General features: G+C 45.8%; 1 protein-coding gene across 1 annotated transcript in view; it reads right to left on the bottom strand.

The window, feature by feature from the left end:
* dip2ba (disco-interacting protein 2 homolog Ba) overlaps positions 1 to 16,218 on the bottom strand; it is a 60,249-nt gene that overhangs the window by 20,685 nt on the left and 23,346 nt on the right. Inside the window, exons 2-11 of the mRNA XM_083770117.1 lie at positions 9,875 to 9,946; positions 8,131 to 8,286; positions 6,870 to 6,995; positions 5,657 to 5,875; positions 4,015 to 4,152; positions 2,630 to 2,749; positions 1,621 to 1,818; positions 1,081 to 1,172; positions 883 to 993; positions 451 to 574 (exon numbers count right to left, since the gene is read on the bottom strand). Of these exons, the coding sequence (XP_083626243.1) occupies positions 451 to 574; positions 883 to 993; positions 1,081 to 1,172; positions 1,621 to 1,818; positions 2,630 to 2,749; positions 4,015 to 4,152; positions 5,657 to 5,875; positions 6,870 to 6,995; positions 8,131 to 8,286; positions 9,875 to 9,946 (1,356 nt within the window). The remainder of the gene's footprint in view (positions 1 to 450; positions 575 to 882; positions 994 to 1,080; positions 1,173 to 1,620; positions 1,819 to 2,629; positions 2,750 to 4,014; positions 4,153 to 5,656; positions 5,876 to 6,869; positions 6,996 to 8,130; positions 8,287 to 9,874; positions 9,947 to 16,218) is intronic.

Here is a 16,218-nt window from a genome sequence, read left to right as displayed (position 1 = left end):
TACGTGTCCATTCAACAGGCCTGAAAATTAAGGCCCGGCCCTACCTGGGCCCTCATCAAACCCTGTACACTCAAGACAATGTCCCCGCTGCCACCCTTAGATCTCCATATATGGAGCTGACCTGTTCTGACATTCCATTATGCTGTTCTGACGTCATCAAACCCTGTACACTCAAGACACGGTCCATGGCCAGTACAGCATTCATTCCATATGTTGATCTGCCCCATCTCAAGTGATTACATCTCACTTCTCAACCCTACGGTGTTCACCAAAAGAGCTCCAACCAATAAGATCCATATTAGTGACCATTCGTCCTCCCTCCCCATCCATATATCCTGGACATAAATAAATTGGACAATATGCATTGTTTATACATTGTGTCTTTCATCTAAAGCCTGACGAGCGCCATTGAGAGCGAGAGAGCAGCAACCACCGCGTGGTTGGGCTGACCTTTGAACTGCATGATCTCTCCGTTGGGTGTCTTGGGCAGTCCTTTGAGACACAGCTCGCTGGTCAGTGCCAGGCCCACCCCGCAGCTGCCCAGGAGGAAACCAATCTGCTGGCTGCCTGCGTCCTATGGAAAGGCACATGGGTTAAGTCAAGAGATGTGCAAAGAGAGACAGAGAGGCCTGTATGGAAGATTAAAATCCATATTTATCTTTCTGGAGGTCAGTATGTCAGCGGTATTGTAAATCAATATTTTCTGCAAGGTTGTAATGGTCTCATTCCATCATGTTTTTAAGCTGCTTGACCACAACCATTTAGCCATTTTACATGACTCAATGGCTCAAGCATGTAGAAAAATGGTGGCCATTTTAATGGCTGTAGTTTGAATATAGCTTCATTCGTCCAGGTGCTTGTAGCCATGCCAGTTTTAATTACCTGTCGTGACAGTGGTACCTCTATGGGCACAGGGATGACCTCAGCCAGTAGGCAGCCATAGAACGCCGTCCAGAACATACCCGGGTCAGTGTTGGGATACACTAAAGCCACCTAGGCCAGAGACAGATATTGTTATGGTAATATTTGTACATGCACATTCCACTCTACTGTATTCTATTGTATTGATTGAGATCTCACCCTATCTCCTGGTCTGAGGACTGGGTCTGATTTGGTGCCCAGTTTGTTCAGCAGTGTGTAGGCTAGCTTCAGACTGCGGCTCCATAGTTTACCTGAGAGAGAAAAAAACACCAGGCAGACAGTGACCATGAAATAAACAGTGAGTTCTCGGGTGTGCAGTACACTTCAATGCTAAATAATTACCACAATTTAAGCACAACTACACAACAGTGTGGTAGAAATATACAAGGTTCCCTCATCACTTTCCGACTTTTAGCTTTTCAGTAACCAAGCTCAAGAAGTCTACACAATTACAGAATGTAGAAGAATTGTTATTTTGATCCACGTTTGCCTGCAGTCTCTCTGGTACCAACATCAATACAGCATGGAATTGTGGTCAAAATCTTATTGAACAACAAAATATTTGAGTTTTGGGTTTGAGGCTAAATCTCATCAAAATGGTGGTCCGTGGCTCAACATCGCCAATATGAAAACACCTTTCTCTTTTTAATAATGCCTTCAGTACAGCATTATAAGGTGAGATGCTAAGTAAGTACTCACCATATGTGAGTGTGTAGAGAGGCTTGCCAGTGATATCCAGGACAGTGAGGGCGGGGCTCTTGGCCTGTGTGGCTCCCCAGCGGGCCAGGGCCGCCTGCAGAGCTGGGGGCCAGTTACTGACCACGCCCAGAGGCTCCCCCTTCACTGGGATGATCTGTCGGCCCTCTGGCTTGGGTGTGTTGGGGTCCGGCTGGGGCACTGGGGAAATGGACATGATGGGTTTGTTAAGCTCTGAAGAAAAATGTTGTTCACTTTTGGTCTTTCTCCTAATACTGTAGTCCCTTGTCAGTGCTGACCCATACACGTGATGCCGCCAGTGAGGAGTTTGACTGGGAGAACGCAATGCATGCACACAATTGTTCTTGGTTCCGCAGCCTGCCGAACAGGCACCCGGACCAACCTGTAGGAGTAGCAGTGACAGAGATCCCCCTCTCACACCGGGTTCCCTTCTGCTAACACAGCCAATTGTGCTCGTTGGAACGCCCGCATGGCCGCATGCACTAGTCTAGTCCTTAGAGTATATATGAATAGAGAAGACACCCGAGTTCTCCTCCCATCCACTTGCATTAAGTTGCTCTAAAGCGCATGAGGCGATATCACTCCTCCTTCCATGTAGGAACAGAGTGCATTCTGGGATGGATTGGCCCCAAACACATGAACGCGCTGCCGTTGACTATCATTGTGCCGTTTGTGCGCGTTCACGTATGAAACATTCGTTCACGTGTCATGGCCCCAATCACATGAACGTGCGCAATGATAGTCAACGGACCAGCGCTGGCTCGAGCTGCAATACCAAATTCGGCCACTATGTCCATTTCGCCTCAGGGTTTCCTCCGGGTGCAGTCTCTATTCATATATACTCTAAGGTCTAGTCTCTGTGGTGGTGGTGGGCTCTGTGCCACCCGGACGCCGGATCAATGCTTTTTGAAGGTGACTCCACATTTATTTCATTTCAGTTTCACATAAGACAATAATAATAATAATAATAAGACAATAATACGGGTCTCACCTTCTACTATCTCCTCCGAGTCATCAAGGAAGAACTCACTGAGCGGCGGCCTCTTTGGTCGCTTGAGTGTGTTCAATAGCTGTTGGATCTTAGTGGACACCCTGCTGTTCACTGGCACACCTAGACCAAAGGAGCACCAGCAATAACGTCACAAAAGAAAACACACACAAACGCAGACACACAAGTGCTCACACTTCCTACAGTCTATTGTACACAAACACAAAACGTCACTTTCATACCAGACTCTCACACTACACAGACCAAAACCCAGAGCACTAGAAAAAAGTCAGGGGAACAGAATCAGGATCAGAACGAGGATCAGAACCGGGTTCTGGAGCAGAGTCTACAGAAGGAAGGAAGGAGTCAGAAGAAGGATAGTTTCTACTTTAGCAAAGGAGACACAGAGCGACTGAACTACATGTCGGACACGGGCGGTGCTCTAACATCTAGAGGTACAACATAAGACGAGCACAAAGGCGAACAGACCAGATGATACTGAGAGAAAGACAGACACCAAGGCTGGAAAGCAAGCTGATTGACGGGGGACGACGACGGGGGGGACGACGACGACTATTCAGCATCCCTTCCCTCACCGGTTGAATTCAAATTACCTTTTCTTTTTCCTTTTTTTTAAATGAAAGGCAAGACAGGGGGTGGATATACGGACCCAAAACACAAAAGAACAAAACACAGTGGTTGTTAGCGGCTTTCACCACACAGTGCCTGGAATGAGGATGATGGTGATGATTATGATCATTTCAATATGATTTCCATCTGTATCTTATCTCTCAAAGTAGACTCACAGCACATTTTGTTACTTGACCAAGCAAATATTTTTCCAAAATATATATAATATCAATATATATGAAATATATATATATATATATAATATATTTATATCATATATAAATAAATATATAATATAAATGTAGATGTAATGTACACACTTACATGGGAAACAAAACATATTTTGAGCAGCCATCTATACATATTCAAGCTATAATTCATATTTCCAAGTTCCAAAATATACAGTATGTTGAAATGCATACTAGTGAAATAAAACAAATATATAACACCACCACCATCAATGCAACTCAACACTGTGCCATGCATGTACTGTATACAGTACACAACAATCATCTATTCAAAACAGTACCAAATAGCAGCTACCTGCTGCTATGAAGTCAGACGGCAGGTCATTTATTTATATGACACAATGGAAAGCTTGATTTATACTTGATTGGGTGCCATTTCACGAAACAAAAATTGCTGTAGATCGGCTATTTTTGGTGTGCGACTTGGCGCACATCCGCACAACCGAATATAAATCAGTGTGTGTGTGTGTGTGTGTGTGTGTGTGTGTGTGTGTGTGTGTGTGTGTATACCATCAGCAGTAGTGTCCAGCATGCTGCAGCGGCTCTGCCCCCTGCTCATGCCCCTGACAGCCGGGGTCAGTTCCGCTTTGGAGCCCCTCCTCTCCTGGGGGGTGGAAGACGTCACGTCTGGAGGGACGCTGTTGTTCTCTGGAGGGAGGAGAAGCTTCGTCAGAACAATGACTCAATTCAATTCAAAAGGGCATGAGAATTGGCTTGAGAAACATTTTGTTTACATTGCCAAAGCAAATGCAAAAGAAAACCGCGAAAATCCGAATTAGGAAATGTATGTACAACTAAAAGGGAATAAAGAGATGTGTAAACAGTGCTGTGTCGCATTGCAACCAGGGGGGCAGTCAGCCAGATATTTCGTGAAGCCTCATTTGAAATCGGTAGTTCATATAATGGCCTGTTGTGGCGCTGGACTGGACCCAAAAAGCCCCATAGCTCCATAGAGGCCCATGTATTTTGGCCCAACTTCACCTAGACTGTATTACCTTAACCCATTGATGCCTGAGGCCGAATCTGGGAACGCCTTCTAGGGCCTGACCTAAGGTTTCTGAAAACCTTCAAATTCTGATGATTTTCTTTTAAATAGTTATGTTGCTACATGTATAGCAATAGCTGATGAGACACAGAGAGCGCGCCGGCATCAAGGGTAGAACAACGTATACGTTGCAGCAGGCGTCAATGGGTTAATAAACATGGTCATGAATACTTTCTGCTTCCAGTCACTAGTTTAAAGTCTCATTTCTAATGTCATAATATTCTTTTTGGAAAATTATGGTCCCATTTATTTAAAAGAATGACCATAAAGTCGCGCATGTTCTGAGGGGCGTGGCTACCGTTACAGTCTATGATCGGGATTCCCCTCCCACTCGAGTCAAAATAAAAACCAACGGAGAAGAAGGGGGGAAGTCCCGCCTCGTTGTCTGGGCCAGCCAATGGCCAGCTGGTCCAAAAGGGAGCCAGCCAATGGCCAGCTGGTCCAAAACGGATCTAGAAAGATGGCGATTTACAGTGCATTAGAATGCAAGGGATTTCAGGCTTCATTTTACGTTCATGTTAGACCCGGGGAACGCTTTGTCCATATTTTTTACAGTCTATGATTGCAACACAGAAAAACGAGGCTATGAAACAATAACTGTGAAATTGCCAAGTAGTTATACAAGCAAGTATAACGCTTTTGAAACAAAGCAATATCACTTGGTACAAACTTTTTCAGAAATAAAAAAATAGTACTGTGGAGCACTGAGATCGTTTCCTGGTGGGTGTGGACTGTGGAGTTTTGATTGATTGATTGAATACTTTATTAGTCAGTAAGGCTAAAAGGATGACACAAAAACGTCCTGGGGTCCTATGTATAAGGGTATATTGTGTTGCCACTACATGCAAGTGTCAAGTCCTGACTAACAAGCCATAGAAAACTAATATTAGTGTTGACTGCTTTGCTTATAAGAAAAATCTCCCAAACTCTTTCTTGCAGTGCATTACAGTGATTCCCAAAAATAGGGACCCGTTTCTACGGGTAAGTACATTTCCAGATTTTTTTTTAAATAAATACAAAAAAATAGGATTTAACAGTGTAGGTTGGGGTCCGAGAGACACAAAAACCTAGCGATTCATTCAGCGCGCTACAGAGGAGATTACCTACCTATGCGTGTGTGGGCCAGTACGTCGGCCAGCACGGTCAAGGCGGGCTGGGTCTTGGGCTCTCCGTGGGAGAGGGTGGAGGAGGCGGACGAGGAGGTGGAGGAGCTCTGCACAGAGCGGTTGATCCAGTAGTCGGGGCTCTGCAGGCTCTGGGCCAGGGCTGCGCTCAGAGCCGCCTGTCTGCGCAGAGAGCCCTCGTCCTCTGAGGCAGACGACGTGTCTGGTGGAGCACAAAACGGTTTCCATTGTACGCATTGTGAGCTTGTAGAACAGCTATTTTTGTGACACTATTATAGGACGTGTTATTAGGAAGTATAAAATAGGGCTTTAGCATGCTGGGCACAAAATGCACTGTAGAGGTCATGGCTGGAATTTGGCGGAAGTACAGGATTTTGGCGGAAAGGAAATGACGTTGACACTCTAAAATCTGTTTACATACATGTATGTGAAACAAGTGTTGAGATTGGTCGAAAAATATTGTATCCGGGGGAAATAAATCTGACAGATGTTCCGGCCCAACATTTCCGGCTATGCACTCTATGCCTTATATTGTGACCAGGCTTTTCTCTTCACAGATGAGTAAGCCTGGGACCGAGGATACGGCTTTAGTGGTTAATCACACTGTTTGTTTGAATCAATTTAAAAATATATATATAATATATTCTACTTTTTTCATGTTAATTAAATGTATTCTGGACTGGCTAAGCTGGCTGAGTCCACTTGACAAGGCTCCCCTAAAATACACATACCGTAGTCTCTTTGTGAATGTATTAAAAAGCCATTGTAAACCATGCTTCTCAATTATTCGCTTATTCAAAAAGTGAATGCTAAGAACATAATTGATAGTCGCAGCCCAGATTCCGACTTATTTAGAACAAGACGTGTGTAAAGGAAAACAGTAAGGGTAGAGAGGGGAATGTAACATGCAAGACAAGTCAAAACTGAACCGATTAAATGATCAATACATTAACAACTTAGGCAGCGGTGCCCCCGCAATGTTGTTTATGAATGATTTATCAGTGAATTCTTTTTTACAAAAAGGTCAGACAGGAAGATAGCAGGTAACAAAACAGGCCCGAGGCAGGAATCAGGAAGTTGCACGTAATGTGAGCGCTTTGGGTGGTTGAGTCATCAGCAGTCTAGACAAGTGCCGTTATTGTTACGTTGTTCCATCTACAAACTAAAATACAGACCGTTCTCGAGTGAAACTGTACCTGGAGGTGTGCAGTTGTTCTCGGGAGATTGGACGAAGGCAGAGCGCCTCTTAGTGGGCATTGGCAGTGCCATCTTCTCTTCTTTGTGGTTGGCCAACGCTGCCTGCACTGCCTCTGTGTGGATGTCTAGACAAGAGCATGTGAAGGTGTCAGGTATGAGGGATGAAGGTAAAAGTAGCCTAAGTGTATACATATTTACCCATCCTAGATTATTTTATTGATACTTGCCCTACATTTAAGTGTATATTTGATCTGTTAACCACATGAACCGTATGATCCCTAGTCTGGGGTGAACAATCTGTCAAAATAGCCCATCTACAAGATCACAACACGGCATAATGCAATGCACAGTGAGCTTTTAGATCAGACTGTGATGAACAACACATAGGGTCGTTAATGACTCATACATTACTGTATGCAAACCACGGTTGGTCTGAGTGCAGACGACCAGACTCTACATCTCCAATTTGTATCTGCTGAATCTTCCTTTTATGTTTATCCTTGAAGCTTAGATGTATTTGAGTTCTCAACGGGTCTCTTAACTGAATGTGTCCTGTAATTCTTACTGCGGTGCTGCTATGACAACTGAAAGTGGGATAATTAAAGGTCTACAGCAGTGGGTTTTTTTTCCTTTCAAGATCCATTATTTATTCGTCATTTGGGCCACGGACCACCATTCGATGACATTTAGCCTCTCAGACCCAAAACTAAAGAATATTTAGTTGTCTCGATCAAAATAGCAATTCTTCTACATTCTCTAATTGTGTAGACTTCTTGTAAACGAAGTAATGCACATGTTTAACAATAATTTAACTCTTGAGAGCGTCAGTAGACCGAAAGCTTGCTAAATAATTGATTGTGCGCAGATCTGAGTGTGCGGAGCTTCCCTTTATTTTTTCTCATGTTCCCTTTGTGGCTCCAGCACCTCTCAAGTTTTTTCAGCGGATGAACGGTGGTTCTTTTTCCATTTTCAACTCTTGAGAGCGTAAAATGAAACCAAATGAACCCATTTGGAGTAAAAGATAAGGGTCCATTTGGTTACCAACTCTCTCATTTACCTGAGGACCACCTGGAACCGCTTCAAGGACCACTGGTGGTCCCCGGACCACTGGTTGAAAACCACTGGTCTACAGGTATATCCATATGCGTGCGTGTGTGTGTAACTGTGTATGTGTGCATGTGTGTGTGTATGTGTGCATGTGTATGTGTGTGTGGTCGGACGCCCGCACGCACGCAAATGCCTGCATGTTATGTCCTGTACCTGATCTGTAGCGGTCATCCCTGGCCCCTCCACTACGATGTGAACGGTGATGTCTGGAGGCTGATGACGTGGAGGGGCCCGGGGCCTCAGGACTGGGGCTGGGGTCTGCACTGTGATTGGGGGACAACTGTACATCTGGCAGGGACAGATCCACATCTGGGGGGACGAAAGAGAGGACACGTGTCGTTGGGTGTACAAAGTCAGTGAGTCCGTAGCAACACATAATACAACACGGGGGACAAATAACACCACAGGCTAAATTAAAGGGCGTGTTCTCCATGATTGATGCACTAACAATCTTTAGCAAGTGGCTATATTTGAAAGAGCATATTTCTCACAGTTTACTGCCAGTAACTATTTCAGTAAAGTAGTTCCAGTAGGGCGGAGGCAGAGGGGCAGAGGGAGATGAAGGCTCAGTTGGATAGGAGACAGAGATAGCAGGTGTTCTTTCACCTTCAAAGCAGCATAAATGCCAGCTTTGTCGATAAAGGAAGGGCACGAAATAGCAAATCATACGGCAACAGTAATAATACCAAATCACAGTCTTCGAAAAATGGGTTTTTCCCATTAGTGTAACATTCTGAACGTGCCATTGTAATTTCTCTAATCATCTAAAATGTCATGTGTCAAACGGTTGCTCAAGCCAAGGTAGGCCAAATTTGATTATTCTACTCGAGTAAACATGCAAAGGCCTGCAATGATACATGAAGGGATTCATTTCACGCCCATACTAATCTGGTACAGTGCGTCTGTATGGAAACACCACACCACTGTGTGAAGCTGCTGTCTGAGGTCAGCTGACTAAGGAGGAGAGAGGTGACTGTAGGACTTAGTGGGGAAGTGCCATGGTTTCACTCCACACCATTGTGACTCTGCTGTGTGCCGTCGAGATATTCAGTAGAATGAGTGCACGGTCACACCGGCAATTCAGAGGACGAGTGGTCTGGTGAGAATACACAGGTAGAGGGGAGAAGATGGAGTTGGATGGGGGGATAAAAGGACGAAAGGACAGCTGGAGGGTAAAATATAGTTAAGGGGAGATGAGTTATAATTAGATAAGAATAGGTGAGAGGGAATAAGGGGACAGGACAAGTATAGAGGGATTTCTACTACTAGGTGTGTTGTTGGTAAACTCTAGATTCAGCAGAATTGGTCAATGTAGAAACGTGGAATTTGACATACATGTACGGTGTAAACTTTATTTGCGTGAGTGAGTGCGTGAGCTGCCAAAGTGCTTCATTTACTGGAGAACCAAGTTTGACTAGCCTGCTGCATTCCGTGACACTCCGCTAGTCACACAAAACAAATCACAGAACTCAGCGAATCAGGCTGGGAACCAGGCTAAAGTTTGACCAGCTAGCGTGTATTTCTTACATCTGCCACTAGAGTGCAGCAGATAGTCACAAATCTGGCAAAGGAACAAACACCTGGTTGGTTGTTGGTTGGTTTGGCACTTTAACTCAATAGAAACCATGGTCAGTTGTGTATAGATAAGTAAATAGATAACTAAAATCAAAGTCAAATCACACAAATAATATGGTGTCACTGTCATTTTGTGATCATTTCCCAGAACATGCTTATATGGAAGACATCTGATACAAACACATTTTTTTCAAGGCCACCAAATAAGAGGGAACAAACAAGCAGACAGACAGAGCTAGAAAGAGAGAAGTAAGAAGGGGAAGAGGGGGTTGCAGAAGTCAAGCAAGGAGAAGGGAGTGAAGAGCGGAGGCGTTGGTCTTACTTGGCGTCTGGGGGACGTATGGGGCCAGCAGCTTAGACCTCTTCTTCTCATAGCCCTTCTGTGTGATGTCACCTAGGAGATAAGACAGCAACACCAAGGCGTTAAGTTAGTCACAACTCACAACATTACCACACAAACACACCACAGCATTACTGTACTCTCTCTCACACAAATAACATCAGATAAAGCATGCACACAGCCGCACACACACACACAAGAACAGTGTGCTAAAACACACTCCAAAAAAGCCAGCTGAAACTACAGCTAAACTAGCTGAAAAGCCACGTGCACATGCACACGCATGTTTACAGTGTTGAGTCATAGTAATCGTCAAAGCTACCCACTTTACAACCACCACACGGCAGATAACGCCATTGTTTTGCCTTGCATTAGCCGTGGAGAGCAAACAAGAGGAGTGCAGCGTGGACCTCGGGGCTATGAAACCCAAATACCGATTAGCAGAACTGGCCGATACGCAGCCAGAGAACAATGGAAGATAGAAGGGCTTTTGCGAACAGTTAGGATAGTAAACAAAGCACAGAGGAAGCCATGTGAGCCAGTTTCACATGGAACTCAAAGTTTCTTCCTCTACAACCCCAACCCCCCCACCCCCCTTAATCATTCTTCCATAAGGGGAGGGAGGGGGGAGGAAGGGGTGGCCTTGGACTGGCTGAGCTCTCACCAAAACCAAAGTTTTGAGTGTTTGTGTGTGACAAGAATGGGATGAAGCAAAGTCCACTTGACAAGGCTCCCCTAAAATACACATACTCTTTGTGAAACAAACATAGGCCTACAGCCCTCAGCCCTGTCCACAAAGATCTAAAGCTCCCCTTGCATATAAACATAGATGCGCACACACACACACACACACACACACACACACACACACACACACACACACACACACACACACACACACACACACACACACACACACACACACACACACACACACACACACACACACACACACACACACACACACACACACTCCTTCTGCATGTCCAGCGCAAGCACTGCATGCTTTGTCAAGTGCAGCATGCGCGAGCGAGGCATGTTCAGCTTCAATCTCCTCGACACCGACTGGTGACAACAAGTAGACCCTCACCCAACCCATTGACATGAAGGGCATAGAGGGGGAAAACGAGAGGAACAGAGGAGACAGTGAATTTAAAAGGCTGAAAGTAAGGGAGTGAGGGAGCAACAGGGAGCGAGGAAGATAAATGCATGAGGAGGTGGGGAAGTGAGAGGGAACACAAGCCAGCATGTTTTAAACAACAATGGAAAGAGAACCAGGAGAGGGAGAGAGAGCCAAAGTTCAACAGCGGTCGGTGGGAGGAAGAGGAGGGGGAGAGGAGGGCTGGATAAGCTGGGAATGGGCGGCGAGCGAGGTCCCGTGTTACGACTCCTATCTTTAAGCTCTCTCTCTCCTTTTCCATTGTTCCCTGATGTAGGCTTACATATGTTTGAGAAATGGCAGGCTGAAATACCTAACTGACATACAGTGGAGCAACACTGTGTGTGTGTGTGTGTGTGTGTGTGTGTGTGTGTGTTAGGATATGATTTTTGCACACTACGATGGTGATCTCGGCTCCTTTCAAATAGAGAAGAAAGGGGGGGGGGGGGGGGGGGTCTGGGCGGCAATACAATAACAAACTGAATCTGTTAAACAGGAATAGAAAGGAGAGAGAGAGAGAGAGAGAGAGAGAGAGAGAGAGAGAGAAGCAGTCAGTGAGAGAGAGTGCAAGTGGGAGCGCGAGACCCAGAGAAAGGATGATTGAGGACAGAGGGACAGATATACTGACAGATTTATAGAAAGAGAACGAAAATGAGAGATAGACAAAGACAAAGCAGACGAGTGAGAGTGAGTGAGAACTGAGTGCTTTGTCATTCTTGGTGGAGAGAGCACACACGCATACATGGGTGCACACACACACACACACACACACACGCACTAATGTAACATCATTGTTATTGGGGGAATAATTCTGTTAAAAACAGTGCTGGTCTCTGGAGCGTGTGGTGGTGTTGCTGGGAGCAGAGGGACGGACGCATGGATAGATGGACGGATGGATGGATAGATAGATGGAGGCAAGGAAAGAGAGATGGAGGGGGGTGGGGGTGCTCATTAACACAGACAGAGGAGAGTCTGTACTGGCCTGGCCTGGGACACAACAACAGGCTGGGCCTGGCTGGCACTGTGGTTGGCACTGGGCAGCCCTGGGTCAGAATGCACACCACAAGTGTGAATGAAAGAGAGCGACTGTGACAGCTGCTTCAAAACACACAGAAAGCTGGATGTTTTGAGAGTTCCAATATACAGTATGCCGTTTAGAGTATGCAAGTGAGAGCAAACAGTGCAGGCACAGTGTGTGTGTGTGTGTGTGTGTGTGTGTGTGTGTGTGTGTATCTATGCGCATTAATCTCCCTCACTGTGTGTGTGTGTGTGTGTATGTGTGTGTGTGTGTGTGTATGCGCATTCATCTCTCTCACTGTGTGTGTGTGTGTGTGTGTGTGTGTGTGTGTGTGTGTAATGAGAGGTCAGGGGACAGGATATGAGTGCTACCCCACCCTGTATGTGCGCTGCCAAAAAAACAGCTCCCAGTGTCTGTCTGGAGAAGGAGGAATGTGCTGATCGGACATGAGCCTCCTAACGGAGAGGGCCAACTGGCCCATTGGTTCCCCTGGGGTGCAGGAAGTGCGTGTGTGTGCGCGTGCGTGCGTGTGTGTACACAGCTGGTGCAGGTTAAGATGAGAGTGCTGACTGTATGTAGTTGTGAAGTATGTATTATGACAGTGAGATGTATGTCAGTGTGTCAAACAGAGGTGTGTGAGTGAGTGAGTGAGTGTGTGTAGGGCTCATTGACCTTATCATGCATTCATTTCCATACCATCTCAGTGATGTAAATAGGTTTTCAATGTAATGGGTCCCAGGACCCAGGGGTGGTCTTTCAGATGGGTCTCAGGGAGATGTCCTATACGTTCAACAACATTAGAGTACAGTACTGAATACAGTATTGCATCCCAGGACCCCCGGAGGGTGACATTTATTTATTTTTTCGTTATAATTTGTATCCCACGATTTTGTAACCCATTTTACACCCCTGTCATCCCGGGCTCTACACACCCGCCAACCTGGGGAGAGCAACGGACTTGAACTCATGCTTCCTTCATGCATGAGTGTCCAAGTCGCTCCTTTACACCTGACAGGGGGGGGAGTTTCCCTGGTTGGACATAGCGCATGGAAGGAACACGTTATTCCAACCAGTTCCTTTCCCCTCCATCAGGCTGGCCAGGGGGAGGTAGTTTAGAGACCAGGATTACTGCATGTTTTTTGTGAGGGTACCTACCCTAGGGAACACGGGGAGAACATGCAAACTCCATACAGAAAGGCCCTTTCGCCAACCCCGCCTCGGGTATGGGCACTGATGGAGAGGACACGCCCATCTTGGCTACGATGTTTTCCTTCAAGTTTACACATTTTGGACCAAGGCTAGCAAAAGCTTTCTTGGCTGAAGCATAAACGCCTTAAATTAAGCACATAACATGGAAGCACATAACACTCTCACACACAGTGCGAGTGTGTGTGTGTGTGACTGTGTCATGAAGGCTACAAAGACAAATCTGTAAGTCAGTGCTAAGCTTCAATCGGTAATGATGAATACCACAAACAAATAGAAATATTGAGGGGCAAAACTATATTTCTGATCATCTGCTCCGTTATGAAGCATCCAGAACTCCATCTCGGGTCATCTGGGTCAGATCTATGTCACCGGAGTCTAAACTAAAAGTGGAAAAGCAACATTCCAAAGGCGGCTTGTGTAATTAGAAAGCCTACTTTCCTTAGTGGACGAACTCTGAGGGCCCCAATACACATATAAAATGCACTTTTTGGCCAGAAAGGGATTTTCTTTCCACCGGGGAAAAAAAAAAAGTTACTCCACTGCGCCCTCTACCGATATTGCCAAGAGAAACTTTCATAGACAAGATTTTTCCGTTCAGGGGAAAAAAAACATATATAGTGGGGGGCTCAGAGTGCATCCACTACAAGGAAAGTAGGCTTTCAAATAACACTCAAATAAGCCTTTGTATTGGTGAGTAGCAAAAACGCTCTTTATATTTACACTACAGAAGAGAGGCTGATCTGCATTTATGTGATCGCCGGAAGTCGACAGTAACAGTTAAGTCAATGTTTTGCCTTTCAACAAATGCAAATACATTGTGTGTGTTTGCTGAAAGAGTTAAAGATGGTGCAAGAGTGAGTGTGTTTGTGTGTGTGCGTGAATCTAGTTTGCGTCCGAGCATAGGCATGGTCTGGGCTGGGCATGGTAACACCCCGCCTGCCTCCGATTGGCCTACCGACACTGCCCGTCTTGACTGTCGTCCGAGATGCGAGGTTACTCCGTGGTGATGACAGCTTGGCACGCATGACAGAATGTGAGAATGCAGCCTTGTAACGAACAAGTACGTTTTATTTTTGTAGAAGAGGCAAACTAATATTGTTTATGCCGTTTGCTTTGATGGAATAATTGATTTAACATGCTTGCCGTAATATGATTTGATTTGGGTGTGTTCTAAATAAAGTGTTTGTGTTGATTGTTTTTTTTTTAATTATTTTTATCCCACGATTTTGCAACCCAGTTTTTTTCACCCAGTGCCAATTATCTAATGTAATCCTGGGCACTACACTTCCTCTGCCAACCTGGGGGGGCAGTGGACTGACCTCATGCTTCCTTCTATGCATGAGGAGTCCAAGCTGCTTCTTTTCACCTGACGAGGGGGAAATTTCCCTGGCTGGACGTAGCACATGGAAGGAACACGTTATTCCGACCAGTTCCTTTCCCCTCCATCAGGGGGAGGTCGTTTTAGAGACCAGGATTACTGCATATTTTGTGAGGGTACCTACCCTAGAGCTAAATTCCAATACCCAAAATCTCGGACACTCGCTCACTCCCACTCGGTCACTCGGGGTCATTCCAGCGTGACCCGGAAATGGTTAACGTTCCGATTGTTAAAGCGCTCCATCGAGGAGGAGAGGATAGTCGAGTGGAGGAGCCGAGTGAGCTCTCCGAGACCGCATAGAGCGAGTGTACATCAGGTGCAGGCTCGGTGGGGTATTTTGTCTCCTCGCAGCGGATTTCCGCATCACGTGTACATGTTTTTTTTCCTTCTCCAGTGACATAAGTCCGCCTCCTCCACATGTGGCACAGAAAACAGTGCACTGATGAAACCCGATACTGTGCACCCCCCCCCCCCCCCCCATCCACTAGCTGCCGGCCGGCTGACTGGCTGAAGTCGCCGACCCAACGGCCAACACACACATGCACGCACTGTTCAACTGTTTGTTGTAGAGACACATTTTCGCTGAATGAATAGAGCTTCAGAATGATAAAGTAGCCTATCTAGCCTACTTATGTGAAAGTGAAAGGACCACAACAAGCCACTGGCTTTATTGCGTTGTGTGATATAAGCATAATAAAAGTAGGATATATAAATTAGGCCGGCTATATTGTGCGCACCTCAAAAGCTATAGTTAATTTATCTCTGTGCATGCCTGAATGCACAGACTGCTATGAATGACGGTGACAAAAATGAAACATTTATTTATTTATATGTGGACTGAACTGAATATGTAAGTCAGAGAGACTATACCTAATTCCTGTTATAGTGTCCGTTATTTGCAAAGACCGCGGAGGAGGACTGACTGTCGGAGGAGTGGGTGATTTATACGTGTGCGCATCCTGGCGCTTATTCACTATTTCAGGAATAAATACCCTTGCCTTGCACATGTTACCAATACATACACATTGGCCTCGGACCCTCGGTTACATGTACAAAATGATGAATTGTCTATTCTGTAGACTGTACGGCTCTGTTCGGAGTTCCAGTGATCCAGGCATCCAGCTGTGTGACACCAATTTTGCTTTGGCAATGTTAACGTATGTTTTCCCATGCCAATAAAGCCCTTTGAATTGAATTGAATTGAAACACGTCATTAGTGATCGCGGAATGTGCCGTCGCTTTGAAATGACAGCGTAGTACATTCCGATTCCAGAGGAAAATTCGACCACCACTCTGTCCTCGCATTGAATCCTCTCCTCCTCCTCTCCTCCTCGCTGGGGGCGGAGCCGAGGAGCGAGTGGAGGACGCGAGGAGAGTGAGCGAGTGTGAAAGTTGCGGTATTGGAATTTAGCTTAGGGGACACGGGGAAAACATGCAAACTCCACACAGAAAGGCCCTTTCACCAACCCCACCTCGGGTATGGGCACTGAACCCAGGACCTTCTAGATTTGAGTCGACGGCACTACCGACTGTGCCACCGTGCCCCCTTTGTGTTGATTGTT

Source organism: Protomyctophum parallelum (genome assembly GCF_964188405.1).
Source record: "Protomyctophum parallelum genome assembly, chromosome: 7".
NCBI classification, from domain to species: domain Eukaryota; kingdom Metazoa; phylum Chordata; class Actinopteri; order Myctophiformes; family Myctophidae; genus Protomyctophum; species Protomyctophum parallelum.
The sequence above is the reverse complement of the archived record's forward strand: the minus strand, read 5'-3'. Positions and strand labels throughout refer to the sequence as shown.